General features: G+C 35.5%; 1 protein-coding gene across 3 annotated transcripts in view; it reads right to left on the reverse strand.

Moving 5' to 3' along the window:
• Window positions 1–25,530, reverse strand: part of Kif2a (kinesin heavy chain member 2A) — a 62,723-nt gene that overhangs the window by 12,119 nt on the left and 25,074 nt on the right. For 2 of the 3 annotated variants that reach the window (XM_013025269.1, XM_013025267.1), the window contains exons 2-16: window positions 21,711–21,805; window positions 20,856–20,975; window positions 18,550–18,604; window positions 15,859–15,981; window positions 15,212–15,312; window positions 12,531–12,626; window positions 10,868–10,922; window positions 10,194–10,356; window positions 7,260–7,350; window positions 7,076–7,139; window positions 5,972–6,063; window positions 5,049–5,191; window positions 4,236–4,440; window positions 3,551–3,661; window positions 2,574–2,641 (exon numbers count right to left, since the gene is read on the reverse strand). In XM_013025269.1, coding sequence (XP_012880723.1) covers window positions 2,574–2,641; window positions 3,551–3,661; window positions 4,236–4,440; window positions 5,049–5,191; window positions 5,972–6,063; window positions 7,076–7,139; window positions 7,260–7,350; window positions 10,194–10,356; window positions 10,868–10,922; window positions 12,531–12,626; window positions 15,212–15,312; window positions 15,859–15,981; window positions 18,550–18,604; window positions 20,856–20,975; window positions 21,711–21,788 — 1,565 coding nt within the window. In that variant the 5' untranslated portion in view covers window positions 21,789–21,805. Of the gene's footprint in view, window positions 1–2,573; window positions 2,642–3,550; window positions 3,662–4,235; window positions 4,441–5,048; window positions 5,192–5,971; window positions 6,064–7,075; window positions 7,140–7,259; window positions 7,351–10,193; window positions 10,357–10,867; window positions 10,923–12,530; window positions 12,627–15,211; window positions 15,313–15,858; window positions 15,982–18,549; window positions 18,605–20,855; window positions 20,976–21,710; window positions 21,806–25,530 lie in introns of those variants that run through there. The other variant, XM_013025268.1, reaches the window with a different exon arrangement.

Raw genomic sequence — 25,530 nt, forward strand, 5'->3', positions numbered from 1 at the left:
AAAAAAAAAAAAAAAAAGAAAATATTCCAAAATTTGAATCCTGCACTCTCAAGCAAATGCTCTACCTGAACAGGATTTTCATATCAAAAATCTACTAAAATAACAATAAAAATTTGCAGCAAAGGTCTTATAATTCAAACTTTAAAAGGGATTAAAATTTGAAAATTAAGTTATTACATTTTTGAAGTAACATTACATTTTTGAAGTTAATGCCTTCTTATAAAAGGCCAATAGTTTGTATTTCTGTAAAAAGGTTTTGTTTTATAGGCTGAAGACTGACTCAGGGCCTCAATTATGCTAGGTGACTGCTCTACCATTGAGCTACATTCCTAGCCCAATAGTTTTAAACTTTTCAATAAAGTTAACCACCATTAAAAATCTCCTCAGTTGGGCTGGGCGCCCAGCAGCTCAGGCCTGTAATCCTAGCTACTCATGAGGCTGAGACCTGAGAATCGTAGTTCAAAGCCAGCCCGGGCAGGAAAGACCATGAGACTCTTATCTCCAATAAACCAAAACCGGAACTGGCACTGTGGCTCCAGTGGTAGAGCACTAGCCTTGAGCTGAAGAGCTGAGGGACAGCGCCCAGCTCCAGAGTTTAAGTTCCAGGTCCGACCAAAAAAAAAAAAAATTTCAGTTGAAACAAAAGAAGCAAGATACTAAATAAAAAAGGGTATAATCCAAACATAACATAGCTATCTAAGTTGCTCAAAGATATTTTCCATCATTAGAACTATTTTTATTAAGAGAAAAATAAAATTATTCTACTGAAATCGAGGTCTCTTAGAGTAGAAGTTAATGGGTTTGGGAAAGTTATTTACAATTTAGATCAGGAAGGAACAGAAAACATTTTTCAGGGACTCATAATACTCTATTTCCTATTCTGACAATAGTATTTTCACTTTGTAAGTATGAGTTCAAGTACTCTTGAATGTTTGTAGCTACTTTTTATGTGCATATATTTCAGATTTTAAGAAAAATTTTAAGATGGGGCTAGGAATGTAGCTTAGCGGTAGAGCAGTTGCCTAGCAAGCAGGAAGCCTTAAGTTCAATTCTCAGTATCACAAAAATAGAAAAAGCTAGAAGTGGGGCTGTGGCTCAAGGGGCAGAGTGCTAGCATAGAGCATAAGAAGCTCAGGGACATGCCCAGGCCCTCAGTAAAAGGGGGGGAGGGACCTGCAAAGGGACATTAAAATGAAAAAATTCTAAAATCATAAATGTCATATGTCATAATAGAAGCAGTGGTAAAATAAAATTTATGGAATAAATGTGCCCACCCCAACCTGAAATTCCATGGGCATTTGAAAGTATTCATGACTACCAGGAATAAACTTTAATAGTATCAATGACACAGGTGCTTACTGAAGTTGGAAACACTGCTGACAACCATGTAGACCAGAAAAAACTTAGACCAGGAAAACCTGTTAAAAATTTTTTCTCCATCTCTAGATTTCCCATATATAGCAGTTAATATCAAGAATTTTCAGCACATAACAAAATCATTTGTCAAAATACAGATTAGCCCCTCTATTTTCACTTACATCATAATTTTTCTTTGGCAGTACTGAGATTGAATTCAGTGCCTCATGCTTGCTAGGTAGAAAAGCTACCACTTGAACCTTACCCCAGCCCCTTTTAGTCTTTTTTGTTGTTGTTGGTTCTGGGGCTTGAATTCAGCCAGGTGCTGTCCCTGAGCTCTTCTTTTGCTCAAGGCTACCCACTCTACCACTGTGAGCAACAGCACCACTTCTGGTTAATTGGAAGTAAGAGTTTCACAGGCTTTCCTACATGGGCCAGCTCTGAACCAGGATCCTAAGATTTCAGGGCTTCTGAGTAGCTATAATTAACAGGAATGAGCCAACAGCACCAAACCCCTTTTAGTCTTAATTTAATAAGAATTAGCATGCTTCACATGTAATTATATAAATATATTTAAGCAAAATATGTTAATTTCCTAACTTGCAAAAACATAATCATGTTCTAAGACATAAAAGTAAATAAAGATACTAGGCTCTTCTCAAATTATATAAAACATTTTCATTCATTTTTTACAACTTTATAAAACAGGTGTAAGTATTAAGTAACATGTAAAATTTTATTTTGAAACTTAAAAAAATAATGTGAAAAAGTTTACCCTATCAGGTTTGTTTTGCTTGTTTCATTTATATTTTGCCAGTATCAGGGTTTGAACTCAGGGCTTCTAGCTCTTGCCAGTTTGCTTGTTGGCTGCTTTACCACATGAACCACACCTCCAAGGCAAGCTTTTTTGCTGGTTAATTGCAGACAGAGTGTCATGACTTTTCTGTCTGGGTTAGCTTGGAACCACATTCCTCTTGTGTCAGCCTTCTGAGTAACTAAAGTTAAACACATTAGCCATTGGTACCCACATGCTTTGTTTAGTTAAGTTCTCACTATGTCCCTCAGGCTGGCCTGAAACTTGAGATCCTCTCGCCTAAGCTTCCCCGATGCTAAAATCACAGGTACAAGCAGTGTCAAACTGCCCTATTAAATATTAAACATGCTAATTACTGCTCTTATTAGTTTCAAATTTTTAATTAGAGAAATATCTTTCATACCTATTTGCATATCTTAATGTATTAAGTGTATTTTCACAGGATGCCATTCCTGGAGAAATTGTAGCAATCTAAGAGAAAGAAAAAAAAGCAAATTTAAAATACCATAAATAATAGAGAAAATAAATATAACTAATAATAACTTTGGGCTTTATCTTACAAAGGTTATTTAAAATATTTATTAATAACAACTGATCTCTAATCAAATAATTATCAAATCTATTAAGAATATAAGCAACTCTGAAGACAATTAGAAAAGCATTAAAAGATTGGCAATACATGAAAGTAAACACATAAAGGAACAACCCTGACTGCCTCCTCTTACTTAATATTATTTTTATTTATTAATTTATTTTGCTGGTCCTGGGATCTGTACACAATACGATACAATATGCAACACCGCTAAATCTAAAAGAGATGATTTGTTTTTGGTGCTAGTACTGGGGCTTAAACTCAGGCCTACGTGCTGTCCCTTAGTTTTTTCGCTCAAGGAAAGCCTCTATCACTTGAGCAACATCTCCACTTTTAGCTGTTTGATGGTTAATTGGAGACTAAAGTCTCAAGGACTTTCTTGCCCCAGCTGGCTTCGAACTTCAATCCTCAGATCTCAGCCTCCTGAGTAGCTAGGTTTTATATTTCCATTTGCTGCTCATGTACCATGGAACAAAAAAAAGAAAAGTTCGGAATTAATGTCTGCTAAGCAAAACAAACCAATCTCCAGGAGAAAAAACAGAATCTCTACAATGTATTCATTTTACACACACACACACAAACATACACACACACATACACTCAGACAGTGGAATCAACACTGCAATATAATCCTTTCTATCAGTTTGGCAGGGACCATATCATTTTAAATATCACTATCTTTCACAATAAGAGGACTGAAACGATTAAAATTAATAGGGGGTTTAAATTTTCCAAATATTGTACAATACCTTCAGCATTAAAGAAACTAAAATCAAAAATGCACTTACCATGCAGGTACGCGAGTTTTCACCTATGAATGAATCCCTTAACACCTGAGTGAGTTTACTTGCTCGGAAAGGAGTATGAGGTTTATTTCTACCTAAGGCTCTGATGCACTCCTGAAAATTAAGAAAGCAGGTATTATAGGTTAGGCTTTCCCATCATTCCAAAACATGTATCTGAAAACTATGACTAGCATTCAAAAGTGAAAGGCAATAGAGAGACACTGTAAACTCCTAAATTTTAAAGTGGCATTCCAAAAAAAAAAAAAAAAAGAACATCTTATATTGTAATCCATCCACCCTTTGCTTTTCCAGTAAAGGAAAAAACAAAGTAAAGATAACTGGCCTCACTTTTGAAAGTCAATCCATACTGCTTTCTAATATATTATTTATTAGTTCAATTCTGTGGTTGTCTTCCTGAAGAAGTCATAACTGAGTATGGCTTTTTAGTATCTATCTAGGCAGCCTAAGAATAGGCCTGCAAACTCACCTATCCTCTATCCATCTAAAAAGAATGATGTGCATAAGGAAAAATTCTAGGTACAATATATAAAAGCTATAAACTCAAGTATAACTAGACTTTGAAAACACTTTTTTTTCAGTAGGTTAAAAGCAGCACTATTATTTTACATTAAACAAAATTAAAAGTCAACAGTATAAGACCTTTCACAAGTAAATACATTTTATTTACCTTGAGTGCTAAAAGGCTTTTATTAATTTCAGCACCTTCAAGCCTAGTTTGCCTATCTGCACTGGAAGTATCGGCTCCTCTTTCATTTCCAGCCAAATCAATGAGAGAGAACTTGCCATGTAGTTTTCCTTTCCTTCTGAGAATAATCTGAAACACTGCATGGCTCCGAGATGAATGTGCATTTGCAGATGTTTGACCAGATGTTCTACAAAGTGATTAAAGACATCCTGATATATATGAATTCTATGAATCATATTAACCATGGTACTCTCATTCAAAAAGCAACAACAAAAAACTCAGTTAAAATTTAACCAGTTTTAATTATTTAAATTCAAAAGAGACACTCTTAATGTAACTATTAAGGATAAGGAAATGTATATAATCTCCCATTCTTCCAATACATTCATACTGTTATTTATAGGCATCATCAAGTCACAACTTAACAAAAGACTTTATGAACAATAATTTTTGTGTATGTGCAAATCCTGAGCTTTAAACTCAGGGCCTGGGCACTGGTCCCTGAGCTTTTGTGGTCAAGGGTAAAACTCTACCACTTGAGCCACAGCTCTACTTAAGGTTTTTTTGATGATTAACTAGAGATAAAGGTCTAACAAACTTTCCTGTCAATGCCAGCTTTAAAAACAGTGATTCTCAGATCTCCAATCTTCTGAGTAGCTAGGATTATAGGTATGCGCTACTAGCAGCTGGCTGAACAATGTTTATTTCAAAATACATGGGAGAAAACTAGGGCTTCATTCTTATGTTATATCCACAGTTTCTTTAACTGAAATTTCCCTCTCTCTCGAGATTTACCTGCAGCTGTTGCCGATGTCAATAAGTTTCAGGACATCTTCCACACATTTGACCTCCCGTTCCTGTAATCCCACCACTTGAACCTGCTGTTTTCCATCTTCTAGTACTCTTAATTTTGTTTTCCTATTTAGCAAGTCAAATACCTATGAAAAACCATATTCAAATTAGAACTAGTTTAAGAAAAAAAGTCAGTTGTACAAAAATGGGTAAGAGTCTGAAATTGTTTGAGATGAAATGAGTGGTCATTATTACATTAGTGCTTGACATTAAGAGCTTCAAATGATTATTTCTTATCATTTGCCAGTCGTGGGGCTTGAACTCTAGGTGCTGTCCCTGAGCATCTTTATGTTCAAGGTTAGTGGTCTACCACTTGAGCCACATCTCCATCTGCGTCTTTTTCTGAGTAGTTTATTGGAGATAAGAGCCTCACAGACTTTCCTACCTGGGCTGTCAAATGATTTTTTTTTTAAATCTCAGGATAAACTCAGGATAAAATAATATTGCAAATACATATAAAATTTATAGTAGTGAAAATTGAAACCAATGTGAATATACTCAATGTTGCTGAACTGCACACCTGAAGATGTTTAAAATGTATATTTTAACCACCCCCATCCCTTTTGTGGAAGAGCCTCAAGCTGGCTAGCTAAGTGTGCAACCACTTAATCCATGTTCCTAGTACTTTTGGCTGAGCTAGCCTCCACTATGATCTACTTTAGCCTCCTGAATGGTTGAGATTACTGGGCATGCCTTATTTTGAGACAAGATCTCTGATGGCTTTGCTCAAGTTGGCCTAAGAATCATGATCCTTCTGTTTCTACCTCCAAAGTAGCAGGGATTATAGAAAAGTACAACCATGTCCAGCCCCTCCCCCCTTTTTCTTACAATTAAAAAAAAATAAAAATTGCTAAGTCTCCACATACCTTTCCACTATAGATTTCAAAGAAGGTTGCATATACTTGAAGTTCTAGTTTCTTATAATTTGGCTTCTTTATCATTAAAAAGACATCTCGAGCTACCAAAAAATTCACACAAACATTATTAAAATGCAACGAGCTATTTACTATTTTTAAATAGTTTAATTTTTCTAGTTTTAAAGGGAGCTAATTTTCACCTAGCATGACAGCATCAATTATAAAAATAACAACTATTCATTTGATTTAAAAAACTGCAACAGAAGTTACTCTGCTTTATGAAAGGTTCTTACTACTTATTCTTACAAATAGCATAAATAGGTGATCAAAATAAAGTCATTCCGTATCAAACAGAGGCTTTTAATTATTTTATTAAAAATTGTTGGGTGGGATGCCAGTGGCTCACATCTGTAATCCATGCTATTCAGGAAACTGAGATCTAGTTCAAAGCTGAGACCTGGTTCAAAGCCAGCCCAGAAAGGAAAATCCAATTAACCACCAGAAAGTCAGAAGTGGTGTGTTGTATCTTAAAGTGGTATAGCCTTGAGGAAAAGGAGCCAGGCCATACGAGTTCAAGCCCCACACTGACAAAAAGAAAAAAAAAAATGTTTTGGGATTTGAACTGACTAAACACTTGAGCCATACCCCACAGAAGTTTTTTTTTCTTTATGTTCCTGGAACTTTTAACTCTGGGCGCTGACCCTGGACTCCTTTTGCTAAAGGCTATCACTCTACCCACTTGAGCCACAGTGCCACTTGTGGTTTTTTCTTAGTAGTAGCAGTAAGAATCTCAAAGGACTTGCCTGCTCAGGATGGCTTCAAACCATGAACCTCAGATGTCAGCCTCCTGAGCAACTAAGATTACAGGCATGAGCCCAAAAGCTTTTCACAATGTAGCTATTCAATAATTTATACTGGCTTAATAATAATGTCATACAAGTATAATAAAAATTTTTGTCACCAAAAGGTAACTTTACAGTTATTTTGTAACAATCTGATAGCATACAAATTGAATATACAATGTGTATAGCCAGACAGTATTTTAAAGCTTTATTTCAAAACCACTCGACTAATCCAACAAATACTAAAAATTACATGCTAAAGGACATTTACCTGCTAATGCATAAATTCCTTTAGAACAATCCTGGTTCTTTCCTGAAAAGTCACCACCCATAGTCTACATTTGGGGGGAAAAAAGACGTTATGCAGGAATAAATCTTAAGAATTGAGGTCTTAGTATTTTATAGGGAAAAGAAGTTGGTACATCATACCAGGATACCAAGATGTAATTACTTACATGGGTTTTTCCACTTCCAGTTTGTCCATAGGCAAAGCATGTAGCCATTCCTCTTTCAAATATAGTTTCTACTAATGGCCTAGCGGTAAACCTTAAAAATAAAATGTGACTGTCATAAATATTTGTTAAGTAACAAAAATAATATCAAATAATGTAAAGTATCTTTTATTAATAATTAAAGCATATAGCAGGGTTTTTAAATCCACCTTTTTATTGTTATAGTAAAGGTGATGTACAGAGGTTACAATTACATAAGTCAGGTAATGAGTACATTTCTTTTTGAACCGTGTCACCTCTTCCTCATTTTCCCCTTCCAAACACTATCTCCCCAAGTTGTATAACCCATTGCCAATATAGTGTCTAGTGAGTATCACTGCTCCATCTGTTAACACTTTTTCCCACCATTTCTGTGCTTCTTCTTACCTTCTCCCCAAATAGATAAACTTACATATAAGACAAAGGGAAGATTTTAAATAATTATCTTTAAAGTACTTAAAGTTATTTAAATAATTTCAAATAATAATTCCATAAAAGAATGGTCATAGTAATAATGAAAATATGATATAAAATAAAGCAAGGTAATCTCAATAAAGAATAAAAAGGATAAAACTATAAAAATGTTATCTTAGACCTTAAGTAGGTAGAAAAACAACAATTACCTTGAATATAGATAAATCGCTTATACTTGGGGAAAAGGGAACAAAAGTTAAAACTAAAAGACAGTGAGTTCTGAGTTGAGGAATTGGTTTAAAAAAAAGATTGCCAAGCCAGGTACCAGTGGGTCACGCCTGTAATCCTAGCTACTCAGGAGGCTGAGATATGAGGATTGCGGTTCAAAGCCAGCCTGGGCAGGGAAGTCCATGAAACTCTTATCTCTTATCTTACCACCAGAAAACAGGAAGTAGCACTATGGCTCAAGTGGTAGAGTACAAGCTGAGGACACTGCAAAGATCAAGTCTTAGCCAAAAAGAATCCTAGCCGGGCTGGGAAGGTGGCTCAGTGATAGAGTGCTTGCCTTGCATGCCTGAGGCCCTGGGTTCGATTCCTCAGCACCACATAAGCTAAAAGAAAAAAGCCGGAGGTGGCACTGTGGCTCAAGTGGTAGAGTGCTAGCCTTGAGCTGAAGAGCTGAGGGACTGTGCCCAGGCCCAGAGTCAAGGCCTCATGACCGGACCCAAAAACAAAACAAAAAAAGAATCCTAGCCAAAAAAAAAAAAAAAACTGGGAAGGAGTAAGAAACACTCCTTCATAAAACAGAGTATTAAAAAGTATGCTAGAAAACAAATCTACAAATGGAACACCATATAGTTCTGCTAAGTTTTCTTTAATGTAAAATTGGAGAAGGTATAGAACAAAAAGCATAGGAGAAAGTTAGCAGTACTAGGAATGAACATGCAAAATGAGTAGCCCCCAAAATTGTATAGACTTCCTAAATCCATAAAAGTCAAGCACAATAGGGCAATTATTATAAAGATCAAAAAGACAGGCTTTAATGAGGATGGGACAGAAGGGAGTGAAGAGGAGGAAAAAAATGTTTTACAGAAAGCTAAAAAAAGTACAATTTATATGACAGGAGGAAAAAAATGTTTTACAGAAAGCTAAAAATTGTACAATTTATATGACAGGCACCAGTGGCTCACACTTGTAATCCTAACTACTCAGAAGATTAAGACCTGAGGATCACAATTCAAATCCAGCCCAGGTAGGAAGGTTATGAAACTCATATTTCCAACTAACCACAAAAAGCTGTTAAGTAGAGCTGTGACTAAAGTGATAAAGCCCTAGCCTTGAGCACACCAAAAGCTTAAGAGATAGCAGCCAGGTCCAGGAGTTCAAGCCCAGGGCCAGAAAAAAAAAAGTTTAATTTATAATACCCTTTAAAAATATTCTTCATGGGCTGGGAAGGTGACTCAGTGGTAGAGTGCTTGCCTTGCAATGCATGAGGCCCTGGGTTCGATTCCTCAGCACCACATAAGCAAAAAGAAAACAGCCGGAAGTGGCGCTGTGGCTCAAGTGATAGTGCGCTAGCCTTGAGCTGAAGAGCTGAGGGACAGCGCCCAGGCCCAGAGTTCAGGCCCCACAACCAGACCCCCCCCAAAAAAAAATTCTTCACAGTATCCCTATATATATACAGTATTCATATATTCTTTAATTATATTATTTTTTACAGATGAACACTCAGTTTACTTGCTAAAAATCAATGGTCTTCACATTTCCTTTGTAACACAATTACTAGGATTCTTATTAATTCTAAACTATTTAGAATTTACAAAATATGAGGGTAATAAAACATAACTTTCAAGCAATTACAAATTCAGTTTTATATAAAATAAAACAGCAATATGCACTGAAATCAATGTAAAATTCTTTAGAAATAAGTATGTTTAGAACTAGTGATATAGTTTAACTCAGTAGCAAGGTGCTTGCCTACTAAATCTAAGGCCCTGGGTCTGATCCTTAGTGCCATAAGAATATAGAAGGGGAAAAAAAAGCAGAAATGAGGAAGTTTGTAAAAAGTGATCTATGAAAATTAAACCCTGACATAAAAGTTTGCAATGTCTACATATTTAATACATGAAAGCTTAAATTTTGTAAGCCATAAACATAGGAATCTCAAGTATTAAAACCATACTCAGATTAAAGATGATAATCTAAAACTTTAAATTTTTATATTACATCCCATTCCATAGATTACATTAACATTTTCCAAGAATTTCTCATCCATGTGTATGTGTTAATTAACTGGCCCTGAAAACTATGATTTTTTTCTAAGTAAGAGAGCAAGTATTAATACTTATTTTTAATCTAGCACATTTTCTTCATTTAAATCCAGAAGAAAAAAAAACACACTACACTCCTGGAGAGCAGAAATAAGAACAAGGTGATGATCACACAGTATAAAAACAGCACTCTAATTTAGAACAAATTACCTACCTGTAAACCATTTCATTAGGAGCTGAGTCATCGAAGGCATAATCAAAACGAAATGTTTGGTTTTCTAAGTACCTTGTTAAATCTACTTTTTGTTTAGGTTCATGTACCATCACAACATCTTTACTAGGGATTGTGATCACATCAAGATCTTTCATTTGAGTTTCTAAAAGAACAAATGAAAATCAGTGCCCCGTATTTTTTCAAAGCATTTGAATACACAAAATTAATCTTAATAAGAATTTAGATCAAAGAAGTATAAAGATCTAAAACAAAATAGTTCATAAATATGCCATTCAATAAAGCAAACTATGTCAGACTAAAAAGCAAAACAACCAAGATTCATTTCTGGGAAACAAGAATCAAGAATGGCAATGCTTTAAAGAACAGTAACAACCCAACAGGGCTACCCTTGGAAATCTACCTAAGTTAATGCACAAATGAAAGGCAATGATTTACATTTAAGTTTCTAAGCCAATGTAAATTATGTAGTGATCAAAACATACTACTAATTACATGAAATTTTTAACTGGTTGGTTGTTTTTTTTTGAGACAATGTCTCATGACATAGCTCAGACTGGCACAAAACTGAAAAACAGCCTCACCCTCCTAAGTGTTGGTCTGTGCCAACTTGCTGTGCTTCAACTTTTTATAGAGCTTATTAATAAGCATTATACCTTTTTTATTGAGTGGTCGTTTTCTTACACAAACACATATTCTATGTTCATCAATCTAGAAATAAAAAAATTTTACTTCAGTAATTATCAAGAGTATGTAAAAAAATTTCTTCAGTTTCTAAAAATCTATGCATAGAACAAGTATGACAATTAAGCTTAAGAAATAATTAGCTTTGAACATACTTTAAAGGTTGTCAGACACAATTATTTCTAAACTGTAATAGAAATGTGCTAATTTTGGCTTAGGTAAGCCATTACCTTGGGAAATAATTATGTTAGAAAATAATTTTTGTACAAAGTCATATAGTACTTGAAATGCTATGCTGTATACAAAAAAATAAATAAAACTTTCTACTCTAGAAAGCGTTTTATATATATATATATATATATATATTCAGGTTGATTATCAGGAATGTTGTTGGCAAAATTACTATAGGTAAAATCCAGAACTCTCAGATTACTGAGCAAAATAGTTCGGAAAAATTTTAAAATTATAAATTATTTTCTGTGTGTGTGTGTGCCAGTACTGGTGCTTGAACTAAAGGCTTCACGATTTTTTTCAGCTTTTTCATGCATATCTGGTGCTCTGCCACTTACACCACTTCTCTAATCCATGGCAATTCTTATGTATAAATATTTTTTCATAAAAGTTATATTCTCAATGCAGCCTTCTTCAAATAAAAACATTACCATGAAGCTAAAATTAAAAGCCAAAATCTTTTACTATCATTACCAGACTCATTAAATTCTATTATATCCTATATAATACACCTAACACAAATGTACTTTGTAGCCAACATGTTTTATAAACTTGAGGTCATATGGATTACATTATTCAAAAAGCATTTTCTGTACAACTACTTCTCATTCCAATTTTTGTTTTTGGTTCCAGTACTGGAATTTGAACTTAGGGCCTAGCACTCTAAGTTGACTTTTTTGCTCGAGGCTGGTGTTCTACTACTGGAGCCACAGCTCCACCTCTGGCTTTTTTTGCTGGTTAGTTGGAAATAAGTTGAATGGACCATTCTCCCTTGGGCTGGCTTTGAACTGTGATCCTCAGAACTCAGTCTTCTGAGTAGCTAGAATTACTGCCATGAGACACCAGCACCCAGCCCAAATTCTCCTTTTTCAACAGCAAAAGAGTTGAAGACTGCAGACTGTCTTCAGCACTGTATTTCTGGTATATTGTAGATTTCAAGAACCATCCATCATCAAAGCCAGAATAATACATTTAAAAATAAAAAAGATGAATAATAAATCAGAGTGACAGTTGGATCAATAGTTTAAGCCAAAGAGGAAATGAGCTTAGAACTGAGATCAAACCTAAGTGGCAACTTGAAATGAACTGAGTCTTCTTAGATCACTCTATCTAAGTGACTCTAGAGTCCTCTAGAGTCTTAGATCTCTCTTAGATCTTCTCTGTCCTTCCAGAGACAGGAAAGCTTTGCATGCATCTCCCTGGGCAGCACTGCAGTATCTGAAATTATGGGAGATGAGAATACAAATAGATGATTTCTTGATTTTCTTCTTAAAATATAAGGAATGAGCCCTCATAAAGAAAGAAACATAGCTAAATACAATATTAATTTAGTAGACATCAACATTTTTTTTTTTTACAAAATAAGTAAGTAGTGCCAGTGCAATAGTTTACAAAGAATCTTACAGGATCTGCTGTCGTTAACGGTCTATAATCCAAACTTCCTCTAAAGTCTCTGATCATACACATAATTTCATAATTCGGGTTTGTAGCATCAACATCCTATCAGAAAAAAAAGAAAATTTACCAATTATAATAATATTACATGCTGTATTTACGTTGTATGTGTTTTGAAAATTGTAACTGAATTAGTGTCATTTGCCGTAACCTCTTCTTAAATTGAAACTGTGACAGTTTCAGAGTTCAGGTTTAATACATTCACAAGCACTTCCATATTAATAACTAATAATTAGTATCTTATTAATTACAAAAATCCCTTTTATCTCTTAACTATTTAAAACATCATCTACTATACCTATGCTTTATCTCAGAAAAGAAAGCAAAAGAGAAATAGCACTCATGTAAAAGACCACCAAAGAATTCTAGAGAAGTTGAAATTACAGAAAAATACAATCTAGATTTGCTGGGAAGGTGGCTCAGTGATAGAGTGCCATGCATGCATGAGGCCCTGGGTTCGATTCCTCAGCACCACATAAGCAGAAAAAGCCCAAAGTGGCACTGTGGCTCAAGTGGTATAGTGCTAGCCTTGAGCAAAAAGAAGCTCAGAGACAACACCCAGGCCCAGAGTTCAGGCCTCACTACTAAAAGAAAAAAATCTAGATTTAAATTTAATTACTTAGTGTTTTAGCAAATCAGAATATGGGTTCATTTATATTCACTTCCTACTTTTGTGGACTCAATAAAAACACAAAGGCAAAAACAAAACCTTAAGGTATGGCAAGACAGCCACATGTCAATAAGACAGAACTTAGAGGAATTAAGTCACATCATTTTTCACTTTTCAAATATCCAAATGACTTTTATGCTCTAAAATTAACAAAGTTGAGATTAAATTATAAATAATCATTAGCAGGTTCTCCTAGCCATGAACAATTAATTATTAAACATTTTTAAAAGTCAGATTTTTTTCATAAGTCATACTCAGATTTGCTTTAAATGTAAATATTAAATGTTACTGAAATTTTTCAGTTAACCTTCTAGGAAGTAATACCAACTATGTCAACTGAGAAGCAGAAAGTAAAATTAGATTAGAGATTACAAAGATGTTTAAATATTATCAAGTACCTAAAGGAAACACCAGGTGGCATCTATGCCAGTATCATTATCTATTTGTGTATTATTTATTTCAAAACTCTACTAGCTATCCTCTGGTGACTTAGCCATAAGCTGAGCTACTTAAGTTGAATATCATACTGGATCCTCAGTTCCACAACACAACAAGTGTAAAAGATTAAGGACATTTACATATGCTAAATAAACAACCTCATGTTTTAGTAAACAAGACAAATTCTGAGATTAAAATAGATACAAGCACATTGAAAGATTATAGACAAAGTAACATTCCTATCAAGGAGTAGAACAGTTTCCTATTCTTATCAAATAGCTTTGTACCATCTGAAGAAAATGAGAGGGACATAGAAAAGACCAATATCGCTCAATAAAAATCAAAACACAAGAATTTTCTTCCTTTTCACTATGCCATGATGAAATTACATACAGAAAACAATGCAACTTTATATACAATGGCCTATTATTCAAAAATCAAAAACTCTAGGGCTAATACACTAAAAAACATGAAAAATACATGAAATCTCTTATGGCAACATATTTTCAAGAGTTTATTTCGCAATTTTAACATAAAGAATTTGTTTTATTTCTTTTGTGTACTGCAATTTAAACTCAGGGATTCACACTTCTTTAGCTTGCTTGCTAAACTGGCAGACTACCACTTGAGTCACACTTCCAGCCTGGCCTTTTTAAATTATTTTGCAGATAGAACCTTGTGGCCTTTTCTGCCTGGGCTAATTTCAAACCAAGATCCTCTGAATTTCAGCCTCCTGTGTAGTTAGTTTCAGGTATGAACCACTGGTGCCCAGCTAATGTAACTAACTCTTCAAATTTATAAAATGAGTGATACCTCTCCACTGTTTTTTCACTGTAGCTTTCAATGACAGTCTCAAGAATCAAAGGTTAGGGGCTGGGAAGGTGGCTCAGTGGTAGAGCGCTTGCCTTGCATGCATGAGGCCCTGGGTTCGATTCCTCAACACCACATAAGCAAAAAGAAAAAAGCTGGAAGTGGCGCTGTGGCTCAAGTATTAGAGCGCTAGCCTTGAGCTGAAGAGCTGAGAGACAGCGCCCAGGCCCAGAGTTCAGGCCCCACGACGGGACCCAAAAAAAAAAGAATCATAGGTTAGAACCAGATGTTAATGGCTCAAGGGTATAATCCTAACTATACAGAAGACAGAAAAGTTTGAGGTCAGTCTAGTCAGAAAAGACCATCACACCCTTTCTCTATGAAGAGCTGGACATGGTAGGACACAGCTGTTAACCTAGCTACCAGGAAGCCTAATATAGATGAACACCACTTAAGTAAAGTCCTAGAGAAAGCCAGACCCTATCTCAAAAACAAACAGCAAAAGTCAGGGCTAGAGCACTAGCCTTGAGCAAAAAAGGAGCTCAGGGAAGGCGCCCAGGACCAGCAAAAAACGGGGGAAGGAGTGGGAAGCATGGCTCCATAGTATAAGTTCTGGTTAGGAAACACAGCCCTGATTCAAACACAATAGTGCAAAGAAATATAATAGTAATAAAATGTTTGTTTGGAAAGAAAACACACTGATATAACAAACCTGTGCTCTTTTTTCTCTAAGTTCTTGCTGCTGCAGTCTCCGTTTTTCACGTTTTTCTTGTAATTTTTCTACTTCTTTCACACAGTTAGATTTTCTACGGGCTGAAAGAAGAAAGATAAGCTGTTCAAGAAATATACTTTTTAGAGTAGTATACTCATACACAAAAATGTTATGAATAATTTCACCACATACACAAAGGTACACTGACAAAAAGCAAACATGCCTGTAACACCTATGTGAACTTTACGTATGAGCTGCTTTTACAAAACTAGGAATGGGACAATCTACAAATGAGTCAAGAAAAATGACTCAAACATACTGATACATGTTATCTCTTGGTTTAGAATCATAAATCTTAGAATTTGAAGGGTTGTTTTTTTTTTTCTGTAGCAACTGATAAATTATCACCTGGTCAAAATTTTAGTGACAAAAAAACTCACTTAGAACCTCACTTAGAATCTCACTTATAAAATTTGCTTTCCCAAAAATATACGTTAAAAATCTGAAGTAGCAGACTAAAGCATTAAGAACAAAATTAAATTTTCCACAGTGGTAAAGTGAAATTCAATTGGAGACTTAAAAGGATTACCAAGAGAGAAGACATGTATGCCTGAAATGACTAAATCTTTGATACATGATTTACATACAAGGGGGTCCAAATTCCTTTTTTGCAGCTTGAACTGGAGATATATCTGAAACACTACCATTCTGTTGTGCAGAAGATGACTGTTCAGGAAGCTGACTAGGACGTGCACGTGCAGAACCAACCACTGCAAGAAAAAAGAAAAAAAAAGGAAATTCAAATTCTGAACATAAAATTAACAAGAAATAAGAAATAACTTAAAATAACAGATACCTCAAAAATCTGATAATTACATGTCACTTTTTGAAAACTGCCAGTTTTCTAATGATGTGTATAAACAAAATATGAAATTTAATGAATTCTATTCAATGAACTGTTATACAGGTACATTTCCAAGGTACTATGCATACACTTAGCTTCTAATGTAATGTTAGATATAAAAGTCAACCTGAGTAGTTTACATACAACCAAACTAAACTTCAATTTTTACAGTCAATTAAAGGAATATGAAGCCAGGTGCGGGTGGCTCACATCTGTAACCCTAGCTACACCGGAGGCTGAGATCTGAGAATCATGGTTTGAAACCAGCCCAGGCAGACAAGTGCCCTTAACACTCCTATCTCCAATTAACCACCAGAAAACTGGAAATGGGGCTGTGGCTCAAACTGGTAGAGCATTAGCCTTGAGTAAAAGAGCTCAGGGACAGTGCCCAGGCTGAGTCCAAGCCCCACAACTGACAAAAAAATAAAAAATAATAATATAAAAAAAAGAATATGAATGTAAACTATTCCATATCTTAAGATTTTGCTCAGCAAGGACCTTTCTCTACAATATGTTTATGTACAATGTAAATTTTAAAAGCATTTTTTATATTGAGCTGAGACTGAACAAGATAACCAACTACGGAATGAAATCTATACTCTTCATTGTTTTTCTTACAACTCTAAGCCAGGGTATTAGAAGTCTACCTTTAATTCCTTTAGACTTCCATTTGGTTGAACTTTCAATTAAGGGGGAATATTTAAACATGAATTTGTCCCAGAGAATATAGTAAAGATTTTTTTAAATTTAATTTTATTTTATTTGTGAATATACTGTACAGAGGGGTTACAATTGCATGGGCAGGATAATGTGTACATTTCTTACCAAGCATTGCAGCCTCCTCCTTTGTTTACCCTTCACTTCACTTCCCAGCCTCCCCCCTCCTCTCCCTATAGTAAAGATTTTATATCTAAAAAGATCAGGCTGAGAATGTGGCTTAGTGGTAGAGTGCTTTAACATGCATGAAGTCCTGGGTTCAATTCTTCAGTATCACATAAAACAGAAAAAGCTGGCTGGGAAGATGGCTCAGTGGTAGAGCGCTTGCCTTGCATGCATGAGGCCCTAGGTTCGATTCCCCAGCACCACATAAGCAAAAAGAAAAAAAAAGCCGGAAGTGGCGCTGTGGCTCAAGTGTTAGAGCACTAGCCTTGAGCTTTAGAGCTGAGGGACAGCGCCCAGGCCCAAAGTTCAGGCCCCACAACCGGACCCAAAAAAAAAAAAAAAAAAAAAAAACAGAAAAAGCTGGAAGTGGAGTTGTGGCTAAAGTGGTAGAGTGCTAGCGTCGAGCAAAAGAAGCTCAAGGACAATGCCCCAGGACTGGCAAAAATTAAAAAAAAAAAAACAATCTCATTTTGAAAAATGTATACTATTAATATATACATAAAATAAAAATGTACAAATTCTTCCAACTATCCTTACTCTTTAAATTACAATTTTAAGCAGAGAATTTCCTCTACTGTAGATGTTTCAAACCTGGAAAAGGAAACTGAATAGCCAAATTTACTGTCTCTCAAAGGGTACTATTTAAAGGAAGGACTTCTGCCTCCATCTATGATCTCCTAATACTTTTGCCCACCCTGTCCCATCATTAATACACACAGAGAAAGTTAATTCCGAACTGATGAGCAGTTAGAAACTTATCCTAGCTGAAACAACTTCTGGCTTAAAAGTTAACAGTAATTTATACCAATTCAATTTTCTTTTTCCTGACTCCAAATCTAACCATTACACACTTTTTGGAAGTACTCTGGTTTAAAAAAAAAAAAAAGTTATGGTAAACCTTCTGATAACCAAATTTATCCTGCGAAATTAATCAGCTGACTTTTTTTCCAATTCTTTTTGTTCATAATACTCTTGAATTTTGCAAAATTAGCTGTGCACTGGTGGCTCATGATTGTAACCCTAGCTACTCAGGAGGCTAAGATCTGAGGACTGCAGTTCAAAGCTAGCCTGGGCAGGAAACTCCATGAGACTCTTAACTTCAGTTAACTTCAATTACCCACCAGAAAAACCAGTGGCACTGTGGCTCAAAGTGGCAGAGCACTAGCCTTGAGCAAAAGAGCTCAGGGACAACACCCACACCCAAGTTCAAGCCCAAGACTGGGGTTTAAAAAAAAAAACTGAGATGAATAAAAATTACATATTTCAGTTTATATTTATTAATCAATACACATTATGAAAAATTATTTTTAAATCCAGGTTCTGGTGGCTCAAACCTATAATCCTAGCTACTTAGGAGGCTAAGATCTAAATACTTTGGTTTGAAGCCAGCCTGGGTTGGCTTCCAATTAACGAGAAAACAAAAGGTACAATAGTGGTAAAGTATTTGCTGTGAGCAAAAATGTTAAGTGACAGCATCTAGCCCTGAGTTCAAGCTCTGGTACCAGCACCCAAAAAACTTTAGGGAAGATTAAGGGATAAAGTTGTACTTTACCTCTATTATCTCTTGGAGGAGGGTCATTCTTAACTGAAGCCACAGTCCGTCGATTCTATAGAAGAAAAACATATTCACTGTATTTTTTGACATGTATATATCATTATTTCAGATTCTTTTAATTAACAAAAAAATGGGCCAAAACACAGCAACACAAAATTAAATAGAGAAAAACAAGTAATCTAACGAATTACTGTTATCAGTATTAAGTTCCTGTATGAGATATATCAACCAATCTTCACTCCAAGACCAATATTCAGGAATTAATGAGCAAGGGATTGTTCTAAGGACACATAAATATCATTACATTTTACTTTTATATAACCCCATGAAGTCATTATTCTTGTTTTTCCCATTTCGGCCATGTGAAAACCGAGGTAATGAGAGGATATATAACTTCAGAACAGCTACACTGCCAAACAATGTATAAGTAATTATCTGATTTTTCGGTATTATATATTATATAAATATCTTTGGAATGGAACCTGAGTTTAAAATATAGACCCATTTGTGTTATATATCAGACAGCCTTAAGGTAATTTTTTCCTAGCATTAGGGATTGAATCCAAGCTTTAGGCATGCTAGGTAAGGGCTTTGCCACAAAGATGTATCCTATATACACAAAGGCAATTTGATGCCATAATGTTGGTACACCTTTATTCTGACTAAAATCTACCATAAAAGGTCAAGTATAGAAGTTTCTATTTGTAGCAACAAGCTGGTGCTTAAAACCTTTTAGATTTTAGTGTACTTTGGATTTTGAGGTTAGGTACTAAGTTTTATCTTTGAATATCAATGTAATTATACAATAGTTCTAGACAGAGTACAACCCCCTTATTAAAATATCTAAACATTGTCACACTAAAAGGTTTCACTGATAGTTTCAAAGATTTGGACAAAATAGATCAATGGAGCAAGTTTTAGGTCCTATTACTTATTTTCGAAGACAATTCACTTAAAAAAAAAAATCAAGGGGCTGGGAAAGTGGCTCAGTGGTAGAGTGCTTGCCTTGCATGCATGAGGGCCCTAGGTTTGATTCCTCAGCACCACAGAAGCAAAAAAGCCAGAAGCAGTGCCATGGCTCAAATGGTAGAGTGCTAGCCTTGAACTGAGGAGCTGAGGGACAGCACCCAGACCCAGAGTTCAGGCTCAACATCCAACAAAAAAATCAAATAACACAGTTATACTGAATCATGAGTACACATTCAAACAGGTGTCAAGGAAAGGATAGTGACACAACGACCTTCAGGAAAAAAATAAGTTAAAACTGAATTCTTGGGAGGAGCCCAGAAGTCAGTATTTAGAAAAATTCTTCAGGTGACTTTAATGCGAAGCAAGAGTTCCTGATGATATACCAAGAAAGACAGGGCTGGGGATGTAACTTATATGTGAGGTTAGGGAGATAAAATCGCACTCTCCAAGGTTTTGAAACTGAATATGAAAACAGTCCATTACAAGTGGCAACTACAGTGACTTTCAATATTAAGTCATATGAACTGAAAGTCTGTCTTATGTTTATATGAAGTTTACAAAGTAGAAGATTTTGTTAATACTCTCATTTCGTATTATTATGGATGTTTATGTATGTCTTCCCTACAAAATACCAAACTTTTTTAAACTAAAAAAGCCATATCATATTCTTTTTCATCAAGTTACATGTATTCATTCAACACATATAGATAAGAAAATGGCTGACTTTTTTCTTTTTGTATGTACTGGTATTGGGACTTCAACTCAGGATCTAAATGCTGTGTCTTTTTCGCTCAATGCTGATGCTCTACCACTTGAGCCACAACTTTACTTCAGGCTTTTGGGTGGATAATTGGAAATAGCCTCTTTCCTGCTTGGGCTGGCTTTGAACTAAGATCTCAGTCTTCTGAGTCACTAGGATTACAGGCAAAAGTTACTGACACCTGGACAACATCTCTATCTTCTACTTCAGGAAAAATTCTAACTAGGCAAGAAATTTCCATGATAAATCAGATGTCCTTAATTATGAATCATACAACTTGAATCAATCAAAGTTTGTATTTACATGAAGGTAGATGGAAGAAATTATTTTTTTAAAAGCAAACTGTTCAATACTTAGTATGCATTCTTTACCTAACAATTTCAAACCAGACCACTCTCCCTCCCCCCATCCCCCCTCACCCCCCACTCAAATATAATCTCTAAATTTTCTTTTTCTGACTTAAGTAGGTCAAGCTGGTCTCAAACTTTCATTTCTCCTGCTTCATCTTCCTTAGCTGGAATTACAGGTATGTACTGTCATGCATAGATCTCTGCTCTACATTTTTATCACTAACCTTTACAATTTTGTTTACTTTGGCTGAGGATGTTGGAGGTGGAGGTATTTCTGGACTGGGTTCAATTTCTTCATCAGGTACCAGGTCAGGGTTAAGTGAAAAGATGCTTTCCAGGTCAATCTGTTTAAAATATGGACATCTATTTTTAAGAGTATTCTTTTAATGAATGTAAAGAGAAAATAATTTCCAAGTACTTTCAACCTCATGAATGACACTGCTTTGAAAATTAAGATTTCAGAATGATAATTCACTATTTTTAAACAATTTCTCTTTCCAGCAAAAAAGGCAGTGATCTGTTACCCTACTTCTGCCCAAATAAAACGCTTTCAAGCAATAAAAAAAAAAACAAAAAATTCCCCTTTTGGGGGGGGGTTTCCAGTCATGGGGCCTGAACGCTGGGCCTGAGCGCTGTCCCCCAGATCTTCAGCTCAAGGCTAGCACTCTAACACTTGAGCCACAGCGCCACTTCCAGCTTTTTTCTTTTTGCTTATGTGATGCTGAGGAATCGAACCCAGGGCCTCATGCATGCAAGGTAAGCGCTCTACCACTGAGCCACCTTCCCAGCCCAACAATTTCTCTTAACATAACACTTCATACCCTACATTACATGAAATGCTAGTATCTATCAGGGACTGACAAAAGTATTAAGTAGTATAACAACTTTCAAAGTTTGTGAGCTGAGTTTAAAAAAAACGCACAATTTCATCTAAGATTTGTAAGAACAACATTTTTGAGTTATTTTTTCAAAAAATGATAAAGAATGCACACACAATATAAATATTATGTAGTTTTCTGTGTTGCTTTACATCTACAATCTGGATTGAAAAACTAGACATTTTAGTCCAGTCATCATACCTCTTTGCCTTTTGTATCTCCATTTTCTATCCATTCAACAGTTACACTTTCATTATCTTCATTTAAAGACGTTACCATTGCTTGGTGTATTCGCCCTAAGTGGGAATAAAACTTAAGGTTATAAAGCCATAAACTTTGTCCATGGGGTCATAAAATCAATTTGTAATTTGTCAAGTCTAGAGACTCAAAGTATGGATGAGAAAAAGTTTATTTCTAGAATATCTGATAAATGGTCACAGTGACACAGAATGCCTAAAACTGTATACTTTATATTAAACAGTTCTAACCATTAAAACTTTTCCTTATTATAAGTCAAAATTTGACTCCATCAAATTCATAAAAATATATTTTACTAATATAAAAATCATTTTAAATTATATATTGTGTAGATGGGAAAATTAGCTTTGAACAAAGAAAAGTAATCTGAGTCCACAAACACTAGACTAAAAATTATGATATGGTAAAACAGAGAAGTTTCAAGCCTGGATAACAAGGAGAATGATGGTACTACAGATATAACTAAAATTTACAAAGCTAGGCACTGGTGGCTTACACCTGTAGTCCTAACTACTCAGGAAGCTGAGATCTGAGGATAGTTGGTAAAAGCCAGTTTGGACAGAAAGGTCTATGAGACTTTTTTTTTGGGGGGGGGTCGGGGCGCAGTCAGTTGTGGGGCTTGAACTCTGGGCCTGGGCACTGTCTCTCAACTCTTCATCTCAAGGCTAGTGCTTTACCACTTGAGCTGCAGTGCCACTTCCGGTTTTCTGGAGATAAGAGTCTCACGGACTTTCCTACTGGGGCTAGCTTTGAACCTCGATCCTCAAATCTCAGCCTCCTGAGTAGCTAGGATTACAGGCGTGAGCCACAGGCACCCGGCTGGTCTATGAGACTTTTATCTCCAATAAACTACTCAGAAAAAGCCAGAAGTGGCACTGTGGCTCAAGTGGTAAAACACTAGCCTTGAGCATAAAGAGGCCCAGGGACAATAACCAGGCCCTGAGTTCAAGCCCCACACAGGTAACCCCACCACCACCAAAAAAAAGTCTCATAGATTCGTTTAAAAAATTCATTTTATTTCTTCTCTTACATTACAAACATGTTTAAGTTGATATTAGGTATGAATTTCACTTCAGGATAGTAAAGGGACAGATCTACAGTCATTACTATTTTAAAAAAGAACTGGATTTGAGAGGGTTGGAAATTTTTAGTTTAGAGGTTCAGAAATGTGAAAGCAGAACTTGGGGAGGGGAGGAGCCTTAACATTTTGTCAGGAGCAAACCAAGCCCTGTACCTGCACCCTTTTCTCTCCCGTAAGGCTCTGTGTCTTGGCCATAACCATCACTGTATGGACCCCTATAACCTTTTCAAGCAATAGTGGTTTTTCTCAGACTGAGATCTATAGACTCAAGAGAAGATATGGCTCTCCCTTGGAGATTCACCCAAGAGTTAAGATACACTGTATTTTTAGGAAACAAAAGTTTCAAAATTTACAAAAGAAACTATTTCTATGTTGTGGCTATGATTTTATATCCAAAGATTCTTTGCAGTCATATTAAAAGGGGAGAAGATAGAACGAGGAACAAGAAGAAAGGGAAGACCAACTCTGTAAACTAGTTTTTGTTTTTTTAATTAGTGAACTTCCTTTTATGACAGTCATAAAGAGAAGACTGAGTTGACAGTGGTGAATTCCTGGAAGGTAACCACAACCAATTCTAAATTTTATGCTATTAATTCCTGTCTTTTCTCCATCTCAAGTGAAAAATCCAGATTCATGTGGCCTCTCTGTCCCTGCTCTTCTGTTTCTGGCAAACTTCAAATCCAACTATGTAAGGAGGTTTTTCAAAGGAAAGACAATTTTGTCTTCCCTAAAGACAAATCATCCACTTGCTTTATGAGGCAGATAGCAGCCCCTAGCCACAATGTTCAGGCTGGGGCCTGCGCAGGCCTCAATTACAATGAGATAAGTTTATCCCAAGTCTCAGTTGTAAATAGCAAGCATGTACTAATGTAAATAAAACTAAGAGAACTAAAGCTCAAAACAAAGCAGAATTGGGAAGCCTGGCCAACATTCCCATGTGGCACTCAATACCATCTACTTTCTCTGGTCCATTTAAGAAAATTCTTGTGTTCTATCTTCATTCTGACTTCCCATTTATTTTATTGTGACTCATATATAACTCCACATTGAATGTGTTGGCATATGTATGCACGCACACACACACACATGCAAACACTGGTACATCCAACACCAACCAAGTTACAAAGAAAAAAAATGTTTTTTTCTTATTGAGGATGAGTTCTTGCTATGTTGTCTAGGCTGACCTGGAACCCTTAGACATAAGGGATCTTCCTGCCTCTGAATAGGACTATGGCAGAGTGTCACCACCCCAGCAGAAAGCAGTATTTCTGAAACCACTTGTGCCACCCCCCTTCTCTAACTAAATCTGTTTACCTATCCCCTCTCCTGAGGGGAGTACTACCCAGACATTCAAAATCACCACACTCAGGCTTTTCTTTGTATCACTTACAAATATAACACCCATAAAAATTTTATTTTTAAAGCTACATATAAACATATTAATGATACTTTAAGACATGATTCTTTTGCAATACTAATTTTCTGATTATAAGGTGTATATAATTGCTGCATACATATGTATATAAACTCATTTCCACTACTACAGCCTATTTTCTTTCCTAAATATGCCAAGATATTGCCCTTTCCCTCCTCAACCCCTTTTAACATGGTCCTAAAGAACCTTCAGACATCTTACCATATCACATAGAAGTACATAATTTCTTTCCTTAATTTTGAAACTTTTGCATTAAGAACAATGATGCAGCTAGCTGCCAGTGGCTCATACCTGTAATCCTAGCTACTTAGGAAGCTGAGATCTGAAGATCTTATCTCCAATAAACTATCAAACAACCAGAAATGCAGCTGTGGCTCAAGTGAAGAGTACTAGCCTTGAGTAAAGGAGGTCAGGGACAGAGCCCAAGCCCTTAGTTCAAGCATTCGTGTCAACACACACACACACACACACACACACACACACACAATGGAACTTACATCTGTATACTGACACAAATGTTAAAGAATTTCTCTGAACACACAGAAAAGAAATACAGACTAGATAAAAATTTTCCAGTGCCATGATGTTTCCTATGGTGGCAGTACTTGAAATGATTTGTAATCCCACAAGGAGTTACCTTACATCCACCATAATACTTAGTATTTGGCAGTATTAATGTCACATTGTGGTTTTGATTTCTTTGATTTAATGAAGGTGTGCCTATATTTTTGTCTATAAGCCAATCAGGCCTTTTGTGTGCTGTCATTTTCTTACTATTTCTTTGTAAAATTCTCTAATGTTCTTAATTTTTATGTACTGTATTTTTTGAAAGCTGTGGACTACCTTTTTATTCCTTATGGAGTCTTTGATGAACTTAAAGTACTTAAATATTTATTTTAAATTATTCCTTTTTTGTATAAGCCTTTACAAAAGCTATCATATTAATTTATCCATTAAGCATTTAGATATTTGTTCTTGGCAAGACAATTTCCTTTTCCTCCCTAGAAAAACAAATTGCTCAGTATCATTTCCTGATAAGTCCTTTCTTCACCTATGTAACTTCAATGTAACTTTAGTAGTACCTCCGTTATAATTCAGGTATACATACATAAGTCTGTGTCTTTGCCTTTTAATAAAAAGTAGTTATACTACTGCTTATAATAAGTCTAATGTCCAATTGAAAAGGCCCTCCTCACAGTTCTTTAAGAGTTTATTGGCCTTTTAGAATCAACTTGTCAAACTCTCCA

The sequence above is a fragment of the Dipodomys ordii genome, unplaced genomic scaffold (assembly GCF_000151885.1).
Source record: "Dipodomys ordii isolate 6190 unplaced genomic scaffold, Dord_2.0 Scaffold83, whole genome shotgun sequence".
NCBI lineage: Eukaryota > Metazoa > Chordata > Mammalia > Rodentia > Heteromyidae > Dipodomys > Dipodomys ordii.